The 22,532-nt window shown below is 33.6% G+C and overlaps 1 protein-coding gene across 2 annotated transcripts in view; it reads right to left on the reverse strand.

Moving 5' to 3' along the window:
* Nucleotides 1-22,532, reverse strand: part of HERC2 (E3 ubiquitin-protein ligase HERC2) — a 599,575-nt gene that overhangs the window by 456,771 nt on the left and 120,272 nt on the right. For both annotated transcript variants that reach the window (XM_085808058.1, XM_085808057.1), the window contains exons 11-12: nucleotides 17,765-17,910; nucleotides 1,843-1,988 (exon numbers count right to left, since the gene is read on the reverse strand). In XM_085808058.1, coding sequence (XP_085664184.1) covers nucleotides 1,843-1,988; nucleotides 17,765-17,910 — 292 coding nt within the window. The remainder of the gene's footprint in view (nucleotides 1-1,842; nucleotides 1,989-17,764; nucleotides 17,911-22,532) is intronic.

Raw genomic sequence — 22,532 nt, forward strand, 5'->3', positions numbered from 1 at the left:
TTTAGAACAACAGGATTTGTTACCACAAGCTTCATTACAGCAGTTTCATTTATAATATAAAAGCCTGTTGTAAACCATCTTAAATTATGTAAGATGGCCACATTCATCAAGCAGACCATTCTGAAAACACAAGATGCCATATTTTGCATCTTTTAGATTAATGTGCATATTGCAAAACATTTATCACCTATTTTATTATATTACTTTCAGCTCTCTCACAGTATTGGACATCAGGGTGTAATATTTCATAACAATAAACCAATTCATTTTTGAGATATCACATTTTGTGTTTGTAAGAATAATTTCTGAGAACATTGTATATGTTTCAGGTATTCAAACCAAACTTACTGATGTCAAGCAGTGCAAAATGCACTATATTATACATTACAAAATAAAATTAATGACATTAATCTGATGAATACTTGCATAAAAACAAACAATTCTAACAAAATGTGGAAAATAATTCCTGGAAAACTGCTATTTATTAAGATTTCAGAAATCCTATATTATGAAAATAAAATCAGAATTCCTGAAAAATATTGCCACTATATGACTTAATAAATAGTTTTTCAAGATGAAATACTTCCGCTATCTTGATTTCAAACTTTAATTTTGGAAACCAGGGAAAAGAACATGGAGTAATCTAGGGCACAATAAACATATGAAGAAAATTTTTTAAATAATATTTAAAATTTCATGTCAATATTTATGCTTACCCTAATTACTCACAAAGCTTATTCCAAAAAATCTGCTAATATTCTGAGATGAAAAATTATTTCATTCCAAAAAATAAAAAATTTATAGTTAATATTTGCCACCATAAAGCTAGTTACTGCTTAATATTACATTCTACATTTTATATGTGCTAATATCACACAAGCTTTAATGACAATCATACTGTGAACCTAAACTGATAAATACTGGCATGATATTTAAAAGGACATTTAAGAGTTATATAAAATTACTTTTATGCTAATGCAGCTTTATGTTAATGGTAATTAAGTACAATGAAATCAAATTTTTCTAACTTTATAATAATTTTATTACAGGTAGCTTTGACTACTTCAGAATATTAAAAGTAATAAAATTTCTATCACCACAAAACTAACACTACAGTACAATTTCAGCAGAAAAACAACAAACAGGTTTCAAACAGCAATCTTCCCATTACTAGAAAAGGAAATTGGTATATTTGCATGCATAATTCATGATGATGAATGTGACTATAAAGAAACTAACAGCTGATAAAATTTGAGTATGATTTACAAAATATTTCCCTCTAATATGGACTAATTTATATTGCAGTTTAAAATACTAATGGTAAAGTTAACTGCTAGCTAGCCTCTACAAGAATGCGAAAATCAAACTGCTATGCTGTAGAATTAAAGGTTTGTACTCAATTTTTTATTTTTATTTACTAAAACATTTCATTTCATCAGAATTACTGAATTATAGGAATTATTATTAAACTAGTGAATATATCGCATGAAAAAACACCATAATTTTCTTAAAATGGAAGCCACACTCAGAAGATTCAACAGCTAAACAAAGAAACAGACATACTTTTATTAACCTTTACAGATGTGGATCTCAAAGCTACATTTCAAGCTGCATCAAAATCATTAATTCAGTATTAAAAAGTTAAGTTCATATTATGTTGAAATTATAGTACACATTACATCAGAATTTTACTTTATTTAAATTTATAGAGTTAGAAATTAAACATGTAAACTCAAAGCAGAGATTTAAAAATAAATTTTAACATTTCTTAACATTAACTTTCCAACAAGTGACATACATAATCATTACAATTATTTCACGAGAAAACACAGAATATGGTACCATGTCCTAACATGCCAGCTTTACCAGAACCCCAAGTATATAATTCTCCAGAAGAGGTAACAGCTGCACTATCCCCAACACCACTTGAAATGCGACAGATGAATTTTCCAACAAGGTCTTGAATGAGCACAGGATGAGGTAAGGACCTATTAACAATTAATAAAATTATGGAATTAATTAAAAAGAAATCTTCCCATTATAGAGATTATGAGTACTGAATATTTTACCCACTGATTTCATGTTGAATTACCAATTTTTTCTACTGAGTATTATTTTTAAGCATCAGTCCTTTTTTAAAAACATAAAATGCCCTTATTTCACATGTATAAGCCAAAATATCTGGATATAAATGCCATATGATACAATTCTAGTCAATTTGGTGGGGGGGGGATATTTGGTCATTTGCATTTTTGTATGATATTTTCATTGTGCATGCATTGTAGTGGAACCATTCTTCAAGTTCATCAACTATGGCTCAGTTTACTAGGAAAATTCAAGATTCTAATACAGAAAATTCATCGTAGACCGTATATCACTTCCCCTCACTTTAACGCTCCGAGTGTTATGAATTTTTTCTACTTTTTGCTGAAGTGGCTAAAATCTTTGATTATAACTAGTTAAAAGCAGCATGGAAAAATAATTGTAAACTAAATACTCATAAAACTTACTTAAAAAACTCAAAACAAATCAGAGTGCAGTAAATAACAGAGAAATTTTATTTTAAAACTTAACAAATCCAGCTATAATTTTTATAACAGTATATATTCAAGTATTACAGCAGATCACTATTAAAATCCAGCTTCACATTTCCCATTAATTAACTAATATCACAAGACCAACTTCACTGCTATTTCAAAAACCAAAAGAATTTCATAATTTATTCAGAATATTATAAGTGTCCCCTTTGCATATTCCTCCTAGATTTTATAGTATAGGGTGGCCCAGAAATCACTTTACATTTTGAAAATTAAATAACTTTTTTTCTATTAATATATTTCTTTTTCTCTTTTCAGAATTAAAAAATATAATCCCTGGAAATTTTTGGCATGGATAAGTTTAAAACAGAACAACGAGTGAAGATAATTGAATTTTACTTTTAATAATTGAATTTTACTGCTGAGAAATATCGAGACATGCTAGCGAATTTTGTTCAACCTCAGTTAGTAAACATGGCAGGGTATTGGTGGCAACAAGATGGAGCAACTGCACATACTGCTAGAGCCACAATGCAGTTGTTAACTGCAATGTTTCAGGATCGGATAATCTCTCTTAAATCCGATTTTGAATGGCCTCCACGTTCTCCTGATTTGACAGCTCCGGACTTTTGGCTTTGGGGATATCTTAAAGACAAAGTGTATGCAAATAAGCCCCGAACTATTCAAGAACTTAAGGCAAACATTTTCCCTACAACCTCAGATGTTAAGAAGTGTCATGGAGAATAGCTTAGAAAGAGCTTGACTTTGTGAAGACGAGAATGGAGGCTATTTAAGAGACATTATCTTTCGTCACTAAGTCAGAACTAACTTACACACTCTAAGCTTTGTAATAAAAAAGAATTAATTAAATACAGTCATTTAAGAAAAAGTTATTTAATTTTCAAAACGTAAAGTGACTTCTGGGCCACCCAATACTAGATTCAAAATTCTGATTTCAGGTAAATGCAAAATATATGGAGAGAGGTAAGTACTCTTATAATCAATGAACCAGCACACACCATGCCATGACTACTACACTACACAAATACATAGGATGCATGTTGGTATATAACACAAAATTTGATGCGATTATGTGTGGTCACACACTCAGCGGTGGTGCTGAAATTGCAAACCAACAGATTTAAATAACAGTATCTTATCAACTTCATATGATCATAAAAAGCTCCAGTTGATGCAGTCACATGTCAGAGGCCATCACTTGCTCATTAGCAGACTTCCAGAATGAACATCACAGGGTTGTTAGCATGCCATATAGCTTGCCACACAGATCATTCAGACAATATCTCCCACAGTGTTGGCAACACAATAGTGGATATGTAAGGTAAGCCACACACAGTCGGCAGGCTCAGCAAGGACCAGAAAAATCATCAATATAGAAGACTGAAACCTCATATGCTAAGCAGACATACAAAAAAGATTCAAATGCAACCACATTTACTCTATGAGCAGTTGCAGTGGCTCTAGTAGGCACGAATGTGCCATGCAAGATAAGAATTAAATCTGCATTCCCAGCACCCTTTTTCATGTTTTACTTTTAAAACATGAGAGCATCGATAGCTTTGTTTCTAACAGAGCCAAGCGAAAGCAACGTGCAGTGCACAGAATGATAATCTGCAATATCCACTGATGAGTCATGTTTTGTTTTGGGGTTGCACGTCCATCATATTCATCTCTGAATGTCCCTTTGCCAGTGGTAGAATCTTAGTTTTGCTGCTGAACAGCACATGACCCCAGGAATTATGACCTGGACAGCTATATCTTATGACAGCCAGATAATGAATCGTGGCACTCTGATAGCCCAAGCAGTACACGGATGATGATGTATACCATCTATGCTTCCATTCCTTGCTGAGAAACTTGCAGCATTATTCTATCAGGATAATGAGTGACTATAATCAGTAGAGCTGTTTCAGGATGGCCTATGTCACATGCAAACACGCTCATGGTCTGCCCACTCCCTAGACAGGAACACAACTGGGAGTATATGAAAGATAACATGCCATCACAACCAAGATTAAAAACAAGACTTAAACTTTCAACAACCAAGACTTAAAAAAGCTGTGAAATAATGATGGCCCTATCTGCCATAGAACAAAATCAAGTCTCTTATTGAACTTAACGCTAAGCTATTATGTGACTTGCATGACAGCATATGGTAGTACAAAGTCTTGATGGAGAGAACTGGAATAAAGCCCCCATATTCCTCACTAATTGTTTTAAAAATCATGTTTATCTTTTGTACGTAGCTTCTGAAGTCACAACTACGGCTTGATTTCCATGAAGAATTCAATCTCTTTCTGTCTTTTTTCTGTTTCATGATAGAAATTTTAAAAACAGATTTACTTGCTTTTGAATTAAAAGCTAAACTAAGTACTGCTGTCTAGTCATTCCAAAGCTCACAACAAGATTCTTTGTGTTTTTATTAATTTTACAGCCTATCTTAAATCTGGTAACTGCAGACAAACATGCTTGCCCTTGGAATTAAGTAAAAAACCCAACAGTTAGTTGAAATGGTCCTTGTACTGAACTAAGTTAATCCAAATTTTAAAAAAAATTCTGGCCTCTTTTATTACTTTATGAACCGATTCATTTAATTGAATATTTTTGTAATATAGAGTATTTTTCTTTTTGGAAACATTTTATTTACATGTTTCATTTACAAGTTTGGATATCTTGAATTTATTAAGCACTTGCATACTTTGGGCATATGGTCTCCTCTCACAGCCAGACAAGTCGCACAGCATGACAGCATACTGAACAGCAGGCAGCTGAGAAGTCCCTGTGCTGGTCAATGCCATTCCTGAACAAGGCAGTTTCCAACTCTGGGATAATCCTCAGAGTAGGATGGCAATATGAAATTGCCTTCCCAAAAGCATTCCAGACATGTTCTACAGCAGTGGTAACCTTTTTTGGTGCTGGGGCACACGAGGCAGTTTCAGAAAGAGAAGCGGGCACCACATAGCATTTACATCCCGGGTGATATTCAGGCCATTCCTTGGCAATATTATCATGTTACTAGTTAACGCTAGCCCATAAGAAAAAAAAAAAAAAAAAAAAACGCACTCTCATAAAGAAGATCGAAAAAATAGATTGAGACAAAAATGAAACATACATTTCATGCAGGAAGTTTTTATTACTTACAATATAGCCGTGTCTCTTCTGTTTATGCTGTTGCACTTAATGCGATTTTTTACCCTGAATTTCGTCCACTAACACATATATGTTAGGTGCATATGCTGAGACAGAGGCGAAAAGAAGGATCAAGTTAAGACACATCATCACTCTCAATGTTTCTAAAGCCCAAGACAAGGCCAACCAAGTTTCTGACACCTTCCCCCACTACATGTAATCCCAAGAAAGACTGCTGCAGCAAAAAGAATTTTTTTTTTTACCGAAGCTTGGTGGGCACTATGCAAGTTCACCTTGGGCACCAGGTTGAGCACCCCGGCTCTATAGGATTATCATCAGATCTAGCTAGCCAATCCATGCAGCAAATTTTCTCACTTTACAGGCAATACTCAACCGGTTGAGCCCAATGCAGATGAGCCTTGTCATCCATTAACAGGAGTCCAAGACCAAATACACCCCTCAAAATTCAAACATTGGCCTCTAAAATCTCCTCTTTATACTTCATAGTAGTCAGGAAGCCTTTGTCAAACACATGCAGAGGTAGGCTGCTATTCAATATAATGCCTGCCCAGAGCAATACACCTCCACCACCATAATGATCCTTTTCCTTAATAAGGAAGAGATGATATCATGTTCCAAGCTCTCGAAATACAGGTACGCTGAGATTCAATGCCCCAGCTGACTCATCTGCAAAATGCATGGTGCACTACTGATGTCTGTGCTAAGGTATATGTTGTCGACAACATGCTCTTGTGTGCTGCAGTGAGCACACACTGCAGCACACAGCACTGGAAGAACCCAAGCATACAGCCCTATCTCATAAATCCTTCAGCCACTCGTAAACTGTGAAACTTGGTTTCCAGTGACAGCGAGCTGTGAATCTGCAGCAGTCCCGTGTTGCCACACTGAAGGTAACAAATTAACAATCTTCATTCATCACTGCAGATCTTGGTCAATCTTGTCCACATCTTCTCGATATAGACCCACTGTGCCGAAACTGCAGAAGACACTTGTGGCTGAAAACCTGCCTTCAATCTACCAACAATTATCCATCTCATTCCCTCATCCATATGCTCACGGCTACTCTTTTTACCTGACACCTTATAAAATTTACCCAACTCTTGTGAGAAACATGGCAAATGTCATGAAGGAGCATACAAATCAGCAAAAAACCCCTGTGTGCTAATATTCCTTCTACAAACCACAGCTCCACAAACAGACATATATACTTACATATTCAACTCTGAATATTTGCATGATTCTTCAGCGGCATAATTAGTGATTTTGGTACAATACTTTTCCTAAAAATAGACATAATTTGCAAATTCTCTTAATTATGCACATGAGTGTGAGTGTACATTTGTGTATATATATATATAAAACATAGCAGCCAATCTTGAAATATGAACTACTGGGAGGTTCACCTGCTAAAAGCAAGTTTCCAGGAGGTTTTCACGTTATGCTGCAGTTCCATTTTAAAAGCATAAAACATTGATTTAAATTCATTTTATAATGCCCGATTCAGTTTATTTAAACATTTATATTATGATTTCAATGTAAAATATATTAATGACACAATTTAACTTTTATGTTCTTTGGCTAATTTCCTTTTGTAATTTTAATATGCTTTTATACTAAGAAAATTCTGAGTAAAGAAAGTTAGCTTCAAGTTACAAAAGTACTTTTAAGATTGTAAAAAATACTACTGCATGGATAAACTTACAACTTACTTTACTCCCTACTCGTCATCACCAATTTTGCTCAAATTTATAGGACATGCAGGGCTTTGCTAGAAATGAAAGTACCCAAAGTGGGAACTCAGATAGCCAAGTGACTAGAAAATAAAAATGTTGATGCTGCTCCCCTCGCACTGTATTAGCCATATATGTTAGCATGTTTGCCAAGCAGTGGTTGGCATATTGGCAAGAGCCTGGACTAGTAATTCGATGATCGTGGGGTTGACTCCCCATGTGGAGATGTTCTCTGTCTTTTTCTCAATTTTTATATTATTCATTTTACAATTAAGCAAAAAAATGAATAATTTATTTTATTTATTTATTTATATGCAAAAGGCATATACGACGTCATTTTTTAGCAAGTGCATAATTCTAGAAAATTTCGAGTTGTGAAAATTTGGACTGTGCTAGATGCAAAAATAATTATTGTTTCTCCTGTTCCTATGATAAATACCATCCTGACACATGTAAATCATTGAATGCCAATGAATCAAGTTTTGAATTTTCATGTACAAAGTCTTCTCGTATGTGCTTTAATTACAATCCCTTGTTGAAAAGTCCGAAATCCCAATTTTTTACCTTTTCTATGCCTTTTGCGTATAAATAAAGAAAGAAAATAAATTATTTACCTCTTTGCATAGTTGGAAAAAAGAATAATTTAAAAATTGAGAAAAAGAAAAGTCTCCACAAGTTGAACCCACGATCATTGAATTACTAGTTCGAGCTCTTTCAGGGTTCACAGCCACATTTTAGTTAAAAAAATAAGCACTTTTCAAGCACATTTTAAGAAAAAAAATAAGCACCTGTCTAATTACATTCATTATACACGACTGCATAACCTTAAAAATTAGACTTGTAATTTAAAATATGAGAAATGCAGTATTTATTAAGAGAGAATAAGCATTACCTCAACCATGGAAAATAATTCCCCCCCCCTTTTTTTTTTTTTTTAAGATTTTAAATAACAGTTCAATTTACAGAACTAGTTTACAATGAGAGAAAAAAAAACTGCAGAACTAAACTATATTACAAGATTTAATGATGAAATTTCAGTTCAAAATAGCGAAAATAAATAATAATAAGGAATATTTATTGTATTCGCTTGGAACCTAATAATAAATACAATTTATTTTTCCACTCATATTGATATTTAAATAATTTAAATCTAAATTCTGAACATTTTCTAAATTTTCATTGTATATCAGTTTTCCCTTAACAGATATTGCAAGCAAAGTAATTTAAGTAAAAAAGAGGAACATTTCTGAAATCAGAAGACAGAAATTTGCTTCATGCAGTCATCCTTTAACAGTAAAAGCTTAACTAACCCGCATACTTGGAAATTGGCGAGGGACAGACGAGCGCGACTTGAAAAAGAGGAGCGGAAAGGAGTAGACTGTAGCCGCTCTTTAGATTTTTCTGCTAAATAAATGGTTTTAACATTTTGATATGTGCATCATATAAAAATAAACCAACAGACCTAAAAAATATTCTGCTTAGCAAGCACAGTAAAACTCTTTTAAGTGTTCATAAACAAATCTCGGACTGAACATCAAAATTAATTATCTCTACAAAATATCGCAAACATTGCGCAATACGTGCATCGTAATTCTTCCCTACGTGATATTACGCAATCGGAATCAACAACTGCAGGTATTGGGAAAACAAAGAACTAAATAACTGGGGTGTTTTTCATTCTAACTTTCAACAAACGGCGTTAAATTTCCGGAATAGAATAATTCTTCACTTAGGTTGGTAGACCGCAGAACTTTTAGTCATATTCAATCCAGATTGGAAAGTGACAAAAAAAAAAGGTCCGTTGCTTGCTTTGCAGCAAACTGTAAGAGTTTCAATATTCGAGATTTCGCGGAGAAAGGGGAGAACCTCCCAATCTTCGTACTGTATAATGTATTGGCCAAAAAAATTAAATTATTTTGACTATTCGATTACTTTCTCTTTATTTAAGCCATTCCGAATATTATTCTTTAGAAAGCTAATCTGTGTTAAAACACGACCATTTTTAGAAGTTTACTATACTTCAACAGTTACTGCAACTATGTTATTATAAACATTCATACATATGCTCAAAATATAAGCATAATGATCATAATAAACACGAATATGAACTAACCTAGCGGAACAAGAATGCAAATTATTAAGATCTTGATAGAAATTCAAACGTTTGTAGTATTTGGGTGGGAGGAAAAGAATGCCGAATGTACCGGAATTTTCTACTGCTTTCGCAATTCTTTGACCAATAGAACGACGGGCACCTGTCTGTACTCTTCGTGCACACCAAAGGTTACGTTAATGCAAAGAAAGGGCAGAAAGCTATTTCCGGGAGTATGATTCACCATCTGACATTCCATATTAGGAAGAAAAGTTGTTTATTTAGTTTCGGCTTCGGTAAGGGGGTAAAAATGCACTAAAAGCAAAAAATAAGCACTAAAAACAAAAACAAAAAAAAACAAAAAAATACGGGCTTTAAAGAAAAAGTAAGCACCTATAAGGGACTGTATATTTTATTTTCAAATATAAGGACTTATAAGCACTTATAAGGACCGCTACGAACCCTGTCTTGTTGCTACACCAACCGCTGCTTGGCAAACATGCTAACGTAAATGGCTTATATGGTGAGAGAGCCAAGTCAACATTTTCATATTCTAAATGCTTGGCCATCTGGCGTTTCCCCTACTTTCATTTCTAGCCAAGTCCTGCATGTACTATAAATTTGAGTGAAATCGGTGATGACGAGTAGGGAATGCCCCCTTGTTAGTGATGTAGTATATATTTGTGAGATACTTTCTCCCTTCTTACCACATGCATTTGTGATGTAATAACAAAGCAGATCCCACTAGCAATCAGGAGGTCTAGAATCTAGACCAGGAAGTCTCATAAAGGCACTGAACATTTTTCACCTCTCCTGCCTCTAAAAACAAAAAAAAAAATTGCCCTACATGAACTAATATGGCAATAATTCATCCCCACCATGATTTAGCTATTAAATCCAAAGTTCCCTGTGCTTTTTTGGTGTAATTAGAAGCATATCTGGTTAGCAACTGCAAAATCTGAAATTCAAGGTCCCAGTGAAGGCACTGCATATTATTCATTTCCTGTTCCAAAATGAATCTGATGACATATTGACTAATCAAAATTTAATAAAAAAATTATGCTAAAGATGGGAGAATAAAATCTGCAAAATTCAATTTTATTATTGAAAACACTTGTGTATACAGTCAAAAGTCGTTAATCCGGACTCGTCAGGACTTCGGCGATTCCAGATCATCGATTTTTCCGGATTATAGATCATCAGTTTAAATCTGGTAATATGGCATGCAGAAATTATAAAATTAAAAATATGAAACTGTAATTTATGAAATAAAGAACAATTATGATCAAAAGGGTATCAAAATTTACAAAAAAAAAAGCTTAATATTTATTTGTTTACTTTATTAAACATTTCTTTCAATGTAAGTTGCTTAAGCTGCTTCGTTTTATGTTATCATACTTTCTCTTTAATTCTATAAACAGACATAATTTCTTGTTCAGTTACAAAGTTCCGCTGTTCATGTCCTATAATTGCTGTGTTGAGTATACCGACTAATTTGTCAATCAAAATTTTTCCGTTTTCAATAACTTCTGTGTCACTTTCTTCACTATCAGAAACGAATTATAATTCATTTCCGATATGAATGACGAGGAATTTGATTTAAATCATATCAAAGATGAAGTACATCGAGATGAAATACTACATTTAGTAAGGAATTATAAGCCAAATAAAATAAAAACATTTGCCCTGAAGATACGGATAGTGCTGGCAGATCAACTTCCAACTCATTGCATGCCGCGGTGTCCCCCCCCCATAGAGCAGCGTAAAATTGATAAACAGATTTCAGAATGGTTAGAGAAACGAAGGATATGTCTTTATCCATTTTTTGCAGCAATTCCACTTTTTGTTTGATGGACATTTAAACATACTTTCACTTTGCTGATCCTTTGGGAGCTCCAGCATCAGAATTCCATTTGACATAATCGAAATTTCAAGCTTACTTTTATAAAGATGCTCTAACAGTCTGCGAAAAATAATAAGCCGGATCCAATTCGAAGATTAAGGAACAACGCAATCACCAACATTAACTGAAATAGATAATTAGATAATTTTAGCTTATACCCTCCGTTATACATTAAATGCGCACACGCATGTGCGCATTCGTAAAGGACTTACGCGCCTGCATAAACACCTATGTGCATGCGTCAGCTTTGAGGTCTGGATTATAGATCATTCCAGATTATGGGTGTCCGAATTAATGACTTTTGACTGTATATATATTATGGGTCCTTGACACTTAGCCGATAACCACTTAGCTGACGGGACACTTAACCGACAGCAGTTAGCCAACAGGACATTTAGCTGACATGGACACTTAGCCGACATGGACACTTAGACGACAGGAAGTTTAACCGACTTGGACACTTGGTCGACAGGACATTTAACCGACACGGACACATAACCGACAGGTCATTTAGCCGACATGGACAGTTAGAAGACAGGACATTTAGCCAACACGGAGAGTTAGCCATCAGGACATTTAGTCGACACAGAGAGTTAGCCGCCAGGACATTTAGTCAACACTAAGCCGACAGTGAAGTTTAGCTAACACTTACCCAATAATTATTTAAACTTACGATCAATTACAAAATTTCTCGACTTCTCCATAAGTTCAATATTTAAGTTATTTTTTTCACCTATCAGTAAAATTCAATTTTCGATTCTTGAACATCTCATACATGCTTTTAATTAGGCATTGTTTGATATGCATCGTGCTGTTTGGTGTATACTGGCCAAATTGAAAAAGCGCTGAAATTTCTCGTCAGGGAATACGAATTAAATTTCGAAAGGAAAAAGAATTTTTTTCATAGCTAAGTAAGGTGGTCACTTAATTACATTCTAATATAGGATCTTCAAAAATTATCCATAAAGCTTCTTCATTTAATCAACTTCCACATCATTAATAATTTTTCTTGCTTACCTAATGATATTAATTTTTCAATCTCGCTCTTCCAAATGCTTTCAAATTTCTAATATCTTTATGTTACATTACTATTTTGCTCATTGCATCGTGTTACATTCCTTCCCTTAAAAAATCGTTTGGCTCCTCCCATTAATGAAATTTCCTTTCCCTGTCATGAAAAAACTGAATAATGCAATAAAAATTATTGCTATTCTAGAATTATACTTTTTTATAGAAACATATGGCAATGAGGGTTAGTTTAGCAAATATATTTTATTTTGTTGTTAAAAACAATTTTAAAAAAGTGAATTTTTAAGACCAGCAAAGGTGTAAATTATTTGTGACCTCTATAATTTGCAGTTCATGCCACTATCCTTGAGATAAAAATTCTGTAACATTTTATTGAGCACGCTTCTCGCTTAAAATACTTATTTAGGTTAATGTTTATAGCCCTAAACTAGTGCATAATGTTGAATTTAGAAGTAAAATATTTTTTAGTGTTTTGTTTTATTCATAACTGAAGCTGCAGAAGGAGGCGACCACAAACCCAGTAAAGCGGAGCAAAGTGACAGACCGTAATGTGGTGCCATCTATCGATGAATAGATTTAACTAGATCAGTCATGTAAATAAATAATATTGTGTACTATGTTTTGAAAGTTGCGATGTGTAATTTTCGACGCAAATCTCGCCAAGCAGACTTTATTGGTGACAACATATACATAAAAAATTTTAGCAAGTTCTAAGAATTTTTTCTAAGAATTTTTTATTTCTATTTTATATCTATCTAAATTATTTCATTTTTTAGTTCTAAGAATTTTTTATTTTGAAGGCATAAACATTTTAATATCATTTAAAATTTTCTAAAAAGCCAATAAATAAAACAATTTGTAAAAGGACATTAATTTAAGAATATACTATGCTTTCATGTTCAAAATCCTGATTCGCCAGTTCATATCACATGACCCCAAGTGATCTCATCTCACACAAACTACGCTACAAAAATATAATTCTCTCTAATTATCTACATTAATTTCAAGTTTAGTTAAGTCTTAATTTGGAATACAAGTTTAAATGCAAGAATTACTTCAATTCGTACAAACAGCTTATTCAGAAATTATGTAAAACCTCAGTGCTTTACTTTGCTAGTGCATTCTCAATTAGAATTGATGAATTTAATCCTTGACTTTGCCTTTTCTACATTTTCACCTTCAAGTGAGCGGTGTAATTACATTCTAATTGACTTAATTACCACAAATGGCCTTAGGGCATAAAACTGTACTATCTGATAAAAATTCTATGTAATCATATACCAGTACTGAAAGAAACAATCAATCTGGTAAGAAATGGCTGCGACTTGTTTTGAAAATGAAGCGTGAAAGGTTACCAGTGAGGATATTCAGTTTGGCATCAGTTGTACTATTATTGGCGACTTTATTGGTTGAGCAGGCAAAACAGAAAAGTACCATAATAGGTTATTTTAATGTTTTTCTTATAAAATATAACTTTTCTCAATATCTGTTAAAAATGTATAAATTTTCATATTATTTTTCATTCGTTTTACGTAGGTTGGGGCAAAAGTCATGGCAACTATTTTTTTTTCCGTGAGCATACCAATCCGGTTGGAAAATGTGACATATACAGACGAAAGGACAAGGTCTCAACTACATGTGTGGACAATGAATAGCACCTAAATATCGTAACACACGATTTTATTACGGTAGCATACAGGGCAATATAGCCTTCACCGTGCAAAAGGATGATAACACAATACACATAAAGTTGGCATGACAAACCTGGGCCTAAAGACCCTCAATGTAGTCCCCTGTTACTGTCACCACACTGCCAATGATGTGGGAGGCGCTGAAAACCATCAGCCTCAGCATTTGCCGCACCATGTGCGAATCGGTTCATCTGGTGGCGCACAGCATTAGCAATGTTCTCTCGTGTTACAAACTGCCTACCACGTTTTCTTTAATCTTGGGAATGAGATCAAAGTCACAGGGCAAAAGGTCAGGTGAGTATGGTAAGTGCTCCAATTCTTCCCATCCCCAACGTAGGAGTAGCTGCCGTACATACTCTGCTTTATGTGGTCTTGCATTGTCGTGCAGAATTATTGCACTGTCCACAAGATTCGGACATTTATTTCGAATGCCACGTCGTACCTGTCGCACCAGGAAGTCCCTGTAGTACTGTGCGGTCACTGTTCTGCCATGAGGAACAAAGTGGCAAACAATGACACCCCTGACGTCATATGTGACGATCACCATCAATTTGACTGGGGAAGGATTCTGACACTAGCTCATTACGCAATATCCTGTGGACGGTGTGTTTCTCGATGCTACTCGCCCTCTCTAACTCCAGTAATATCCATAGTCTGTCATGATCCATGAGGTGCTCGATGACGGCACGTGCCAAGTCGGTCCGCACACTCACCGGTCGTCCCGAACTTTTCTCATCACTGGTTTACACACGACCTTGCTGAAATTTTCCTACCCACCGTGCTACTGTGCAATATGGTAGGGCATTATTCACAAGGACTTCTACTAATTCACTGTGACATTCCATCGCATTTCTCCCTCGGAGAACGGCTATTTTGATGTAAGCGTGCTGCTCAACACGGGTGACTTCCATCTCGCAAGGCACTCACCGACTGATTTCTGAACCCTTTCCTGAATGTGTTAATAAAGTTCTAGCCTAAAAAGGCAATTTTCATTGGAAGAGACTGGTTATGTATTAAGTAAAATGGTTACTCTATTTTTGTTAGACTCAGCAGCTGCCGAGCGTTGAAGTCATTGAACACTGGCAGTTCAGTCTGAATTTGAATCCCGTGAACACAGGCTGTTTTCGTGGTTTTTCCCATGTGTAACATGTATACGAGGTAGTTTTCCTTAGAAAGTCCTCCAGAAAGGCATCCCTCCTCTTAGGCAAAGAGCCCTCTGGCTTTGCCGTAATTACATAAACCAAACTTACTTCTGTTAGGTGGCCGCTAAACCAAAAATGAGAAAGAGAAGGCAGGTAAGAAAAAATAAAATTAATGAGGAATGAAATGAAAATTTATACATTTTAACAGCATTGAGAAAAGTTATATTTTAGAAAAAAAAAAAAAAACATTAATATAACATATTATATTGCAAATTACACATCACGACTTTCAAAACATAGTAAATAATATTATCTATTTACATGACAGATATCGTTAAAACTAGAATCGTTAGATGGCACCACATTATGGTGACTTTTCACGATGTGTCGCTTTGCTCCGCCCTACTTTGTGGCTCCTCCTTCTGCAGCTTCAGTTATGAATAACACAAAACCTTAAAGAATATTTTACTTCTAAATTAAACATTATGCACTAGTTTAGGGCAAAAAACATTAACCTAAGTAAGTATTTTAAGCGAGAGGAGTGGTCAATAAAATGTTACAATATTTTTATTACAAGAATGGTGACATGAACTGCAAATTATAGAGGTCACAAATATTTTACACCTTTGCTTGTCCTAAAATTCACTTTTTTTAATTGTTTCTAATATCAAAATAAAATATATTTGCTGAACTAACCCTCAAGACCATACGTTTCTATATAAAATATAATTCAACGATAGCAATAATTTTTATTGCATTATTTAGATTTTTCAGAACGGACTACTCCTACTACGGTGAGGACAGCAGCCAGTTCAGTCTAGCCTCCGATGTCTCTCGAGTAACTACACTTCGTAACACGAAATGAATGATCCCACCTCACTGCGGATTCTCGCACGATATTCCTACAACCAAGTTATGCCTAAACAGGATCTACCAAATAACTATAATTGCTCCCTATAAATATAATTGCTCATCCCCTCCTACTTCGCTAAAATGGTATCTGAATGCTACGCATTAAAATCTCCTGCACTTAATGCTAGCACAGAAAACGTTATGCTGAGTAATTTCACTTAGTAGCAGAGAAAGTTATGCTGAGTAATTTCACTTAGTAGCACAAAAAATGTTATGCTGAGTAATTTCACTTACTATATTTACTATATACAGGGTAAAGCAATGGTCGGATACCTACATCTGCGACTCCGTCGTTTCATAGGACAGGGAAAGGAAATTTCATTAGTGGGAGGAGCCAAACGATTTTGTAAGGGAAAGAATGTAACATGATGTGATGAGTAAAATATTAATGAAACGTAAAGATATTAGAAATGTGAAAGCATTTGGAAGAGTGAGATTGGAAAATAATTATCATTAAGTAAACAAGGGAAACGTTTGTCATGTGAAAGTGTTCAAAAGAACCCAGTTGATTAAATAAAGAAGCATTACGGATAATTTTTTAAGATCCCATAATAAAATATAATTAAGTGACCACCATACTTAGCTAAAAAATTCCTTTTTCCTTTCGAAATTTAATTCATATTCCCTGACGAGAAATTTCAGCGCTTTTTCAATTTGGCCAATTTACACCAAACAGCACAATGCATATCAAACAATGCTAAATTAAGACAATAATTAAAAGCATATATGAGATGTTCAAGAATCGAACATTGAATTTTACTGATAGGTGAAAAAATAACTTAAATATTGAACTTATGGAGAAGTCAAGAAATTTTGTAATTGATTGTAAATTTAAATAATTATTGGGTACGTGTCAGCTAAACTTCACTGACGGCTTAGTATTGACTAAATATCCAGGGAGTTCCCTGTGTCGGCTAAATGTCCTAATGGCTACCTCTCCATGTCGGCTAAATGTCCTGTCAGCTAACTGTCCGTGTGGCTAAGTGTCCGTGTCGGCTAAATGCCCTGTGGCTAAGTGTCCTTGTCGGCTAAGTGTCCTGTCGGTTAAACGTCCTGTCGGCTAAGTATCCTTGTCGGCTAACTGGTGTCAGTTATGTGTCCCATCAGCTAAGTGTCCACGACCAATATATTATATACAAGGCCTATTATTTGTGGAAAATTAATCATTTCCAGAAACTAAAATTACGAATTTTAATAATTTTAATTTATGCATAAAAATATACAATAATCTAAATTGAAAAATATATAATAATCTGTACAATAATGTATTCATGAGCAATAATGTATACTAAATAACATATTCAGAGTATTAATCTAAAACAGGTCCATGGCATATAGCTAATTACATTACTATACAAGTAAACTTTAAATCTGAAGGAAGAGTGACTCTTATCTCATGATATGCGAAAAATTATTTATTCCATAAGAACTTATAAAAATGATAAAATGGCATATGTTCTTACACAATACATTCTTTAAATGCTCAGCTACTTGTATAAATGAAGAAATATTAAAATAGTAAAATAAATGCAAAGGTATAAAAGAAAAAGTGCTAACTTGTAATCTCCATGACCAAGTGCACCACCAAAACCCCATGAGTAAACTTCACCATCATGAGTCAGGGCCATATGATGTGCTCCTCCAACATTAGCATCTATTTGTATAACTTCTTTACCTCCAAAACCATTCAAAAGAAGAGGAACCTAAGAATTAGAATACACAGATATTGCCTGCTTAACAATACTATTTATAAGAATTCACATTTATACAGATGTTAAATGCAGATCTGGCTACAGTAGATTTAGTGATCCAAAAATATTAAAGTTCAGGGAAGAGCAGTTGTCTAACTTAACTATACTTCCTGATATAGACAGAGATTCATGATCACTATAATTAATATATAAAAACTACTGCCATAAGTAGCATACTCATTGCAAATTGGTTCTTTAAATCTCCACGAGTAATCCAGTTGACTACACAAAACAGAAACTCTCTAATTAAAATATGACCTACTTACACTGCACTATAATAATGTAAAATTAGTAGATAAAAGTATATTTCAAAAACAAATAAAAGAAACAAATTAATAAATACTAAAATAATGTAATTAATAAACATATCAATGTATATTAACACCTACTTGACATAAGAAAACATTGATAAAAGCCAAAAAATAAATATTCTGAAATATACAATCTGATCCAAAAAACATTAAATTCATGCACATTTACATAAATCATTAACACAGTTATATATGTAGTGCACACTTATGCTCAGTTCAGAGTTGCTAGCTCTTCTGATTTAAGCGAGAGACTCCCAATTTCCGAACACTATCCCATGAACCCGATTTACAACATATTTCTCCCGACGTTTTCTTATTTTAAAAATTTCTCGTGATTTCTATGTGGCTTGGCATTTAATACTTTGTTATTTGCACCCCCCCCCAAAAGCGATTTTGGACATCTGAAAGCACTTGGTTTTTTTTTTTTTTTTTTTTTCTAGATTACATATAAAAGAAAATCAAAGTTGTTTCATCAATGAGAAATTATGGAATGCTTCTGCTTTGTGAGTAGGAGCATGTGTCCAAACACATTGTGTTCCAGTTCTCCCATGAACATCAAATGCCACTGTGTGTCATCTGGCATATATTTGCCAAAGAGCACAAAGCAAGATCGAGGCTGTTACTCCATTCATCTTGTCACTGAGCACTGTGAGTGCGATAGCTTTCGAGAAATAATTTAAGAAATTAATGATATTTTGTTTTAGTTATGTATGTGAAAAACGTAAAATACTCATGAACTTTTCAAAAATCCTCCACAAATGACTTTCCTTTTATTATTTCCTCAAGGAAATGTAACACATTTGTGATGTGTACCATTTGTCATTGTCATTTTTCAATTTCACACAGTGGAAGGGCCGATGCTCTCAAACATGTGTGTACACAAAAACACAAGAAAAACATAAGTTCTATTGAAAAAACAACAACAAATTAAATTTTTTATGGAAACAAAGAACCACAAAGTTACTAATGCAGAGTGCCTGCTCTCTGCATTTTTACTGGAACACAATCTGCCACTGAATGCATCGGATCATGCTGCAGCTTTATTTTAAAAAAATGTTTCCATATAGCGAATCACTAAGAAATACTCAGGTGCAAGGACCAAAATGGCTGCAATTGTAAAAGAAATGGGTAAGAAAAATAAATTTTCAGTTACTGATTGAATTAAAACAGTCTGCCTCTCTACCGATGGAAGCAATAATACTGATTAAAAACTGTATCTAATTATTGCTTCTTTTATTAATCCAGTGTCAGAAATTGAATGCAGTTTACTTTCTGTGCCCCTTTTAGGACATTTGACATGCTTTAATATAGCACAGTATAGTTTCTTTTAAGGTTATTAAAACAGTTTCTTTTAAAGTTATTAAAACTTTAAAAGAAAATGCAATTCCTCTAGATAATGCCTTAGCACTTAACACAATAATGTGCCAGTAATGGTAGGCTTAAAGACTGGTGTTGCAGGCATTTTAAAAAGGCAAATTTGGATTTGGAAATTATGAAATGTGCCTGTCACCTCCTAAATTTAGCAGCTGAAAATGGGGCAGCTTCTTAATCTATAAGTGTGCATGAACTTGATATTTATTATTATCTATGAAAGCAGTTCTAAAAGGAAGGAAAAACAAAAAATTCGAACAGCTGCATCATACTGAAATAAGAAAAATTTGAAACATGTATGTACCCATTGGTTATCTATAGAGAAAAGTTTATCCATAACCCTTGACCAACGGAACCCACTTCATACATTTTTTAAGGAAAAAATATATGCTTCTAGAGTTACGGCAAAAGGCTGTACTGAAAGTTATAAAATACCTAAAGAAAATGGAGATATAGTTACTACCTCCTCTATTAAAAATGGGTTTCAGAAAAGTAATTCTGCACCAGTGAGCAATTTAATTGGCAGTTCTCAAAATAATACTACAAAATATAAGGGTAAAGCTGACACACATCTCTCAAAATAAAAAAAATAAAAAAAAAAAGTACTCAACATCGGAAGCATTTTCCGATTAGTGTTAAGTTTATTTCATGAAGAACGAATATTTTTGTTTTTGTCTTCAGACCTTAACAAAGCTTTCTGGCTTATCCTTCGATCTCCTTAATACAGTTTGACAAAGCAGAATTCCATTAATACATGTTTTGCAATCAATGATTTATAATCTGCTTTAAGATATTTCATCAAAGCTTGTAAAACCAATCTTTATTTTGTCTTCTAATTTTATATATGATGGAATTTAGGGTGAAATAGAAAATCAGAAGATGAAGATTTGGTAATGGGGGCTGCAACTAACAAAGTACAGAAGAACTTTCAGAGGAAGACAAGTTTTATTTCCACCCTAGAAGCTAATCTGCTGAGTATGTGATTACATACTACATAAATTTCCAATCTATGATGAAGTGATTTTACATTCTAAAGTAGCAAATATTTCTGTTCAAGCAAATGCATCTTTTTCTGGTGTATTTTTAATAGATTTCTAGTTTTACTTCATTTATTAATTGGAAAATTGAAAAATGCTGATGGAATTTTAAAGTATAGTGCACTGTCTAGAATAATGTTGGCCATCCTGACAACTTCCCATAGCAATGCAAAGTGTGAAAGGATTTTAAGTGTTGTTGTGAAAACAAGAATTAAATTTAAATCTAACATTAGTAATGACACAACAATGAGTAAATGAAAATGACAATGAGAAAAACTTTTATTAACAAATGCAGGCAAATGTGGCAATTACTATCAGCAAAATCATGAAGTTTCTTTCTTAATGAAAGCAAAATATGTCACCATTCATGAAAAAGGATTATTTTTTTTGTTAAAAAATGCAAATACTAAAAATTCTTTTTTATGTGTAAGTATTTATTTCCATTTAAGAATTGGTAAACGGAACTGTCAGATATTAATTAGTAGCTATTCACAGTTAATTAATTCATTATTAAAAAATGTATTTTTATCATGTAAAAAATCTTTTTGTCACTGAGAAAAATCTCCTGATTTTTTAGTGCTGTAGATTGGCAAGTATGTTGTTTTAACAAAAAAGGAATACAAATTTAAAAAAACAAACCAACTAATGGGAAAAAAGAGATGTTTTCTTTTCAAACACTTCACTTCAAAAAAGGCAAATTTCTATTGAGGAGATGCCACTTTACCAGTCTCCAAACATACATGATACCATGAAATCTAATTAGATGGCGGTACCCCTTACAATGTAGAAAGCTTCACGAAAATAATACTTAATTTATATGTAACGAATAAAATATGTATAATGTTTAACGGTTGCAATGCCAAGGCTGAGCATACCAAATTTGTGCAACTATCTGGTGTTCTTTAAGCAAAAACAGACTGCTGTACAAATGAGGAAAACTAAACTGCTGTTCTGTTCATATACATACTGCTTTTCACTTAAAGAAAACGTCAAATAATATACAAATTTGGCATTCCATACAGCTTCAGCCATTGTACCCAGTAAACACTGCATATCTTACAAATTCACAGCTGTTCATGTCACAATACAAATTGGTCACCACATCTGCCACATATTTGTTATCTGCCTGTTAATAGAAAAATACTAAAAAACTAATATTTTTCCTGAGCTGAATGTTATCTGAGTATCAGCTGATTATTTTTAAAATTGGATGTAAAAGATTCAAATAATTCTGGTGTACTATGAGCCTTCAGATAACTGGGCAGGATTACAGACTGTTGTGCAGTGCTTAAGCATGCCTGTGAATGAATAAATCACGGCACCAGTTCAAACACCTCTTTAATTTTATGTCATCAGGAACAACTGCTTTTATGAGATTAGAAAGAGATGCAACACAGTTATTACATTGCCTTACTTTATTTTTACATTATTACATTGCCTTACTTTATTTTGGGGTCCTTCCATTTATCACAACTACAGTTAATGTTTAGATTTCCAGTCTAGCCATTACAAATAAGTGAATAATCATATCTCATTACAATACAAGCAGCAAGATACATTTCTTTTTTTAAATCCTATTTTTGGAGCATTCTGAACATTTGCAAAAGTGAAAGGAAATGTTTTTGTTTCCAAAACTGTAATTCTGCTTTTTACTTTCATACACAAAATGTATTTTATACCAAAAACATAATCTTCAACTATCCTGCATAGCAATTATATATTTTTTTAATATTGTAATGAAAAGGTTTTCAGGTGCAGTGCTTTGCCCAGCCATAAACAGTAAATTCTAGACAAAGGAAAGGTTATACCTGTAAATTACAACAAATTAGAAACAATGAACGTATTTCAAGGTTAT

This window comes from Stegodyphus dumicola, chromosome X1, assembly GCF_044657685.1.
Source record: "Stegodyphus dumicola isolate Sdum_Otavi_A_Nest chromosome X1, ASM4465768v1".
NCBI lineage: Eukaryota > Metazoa > Arthropoda > Arachnida > Araneae > Eresidae > Stegodyphus > Stegodyphus dumicola.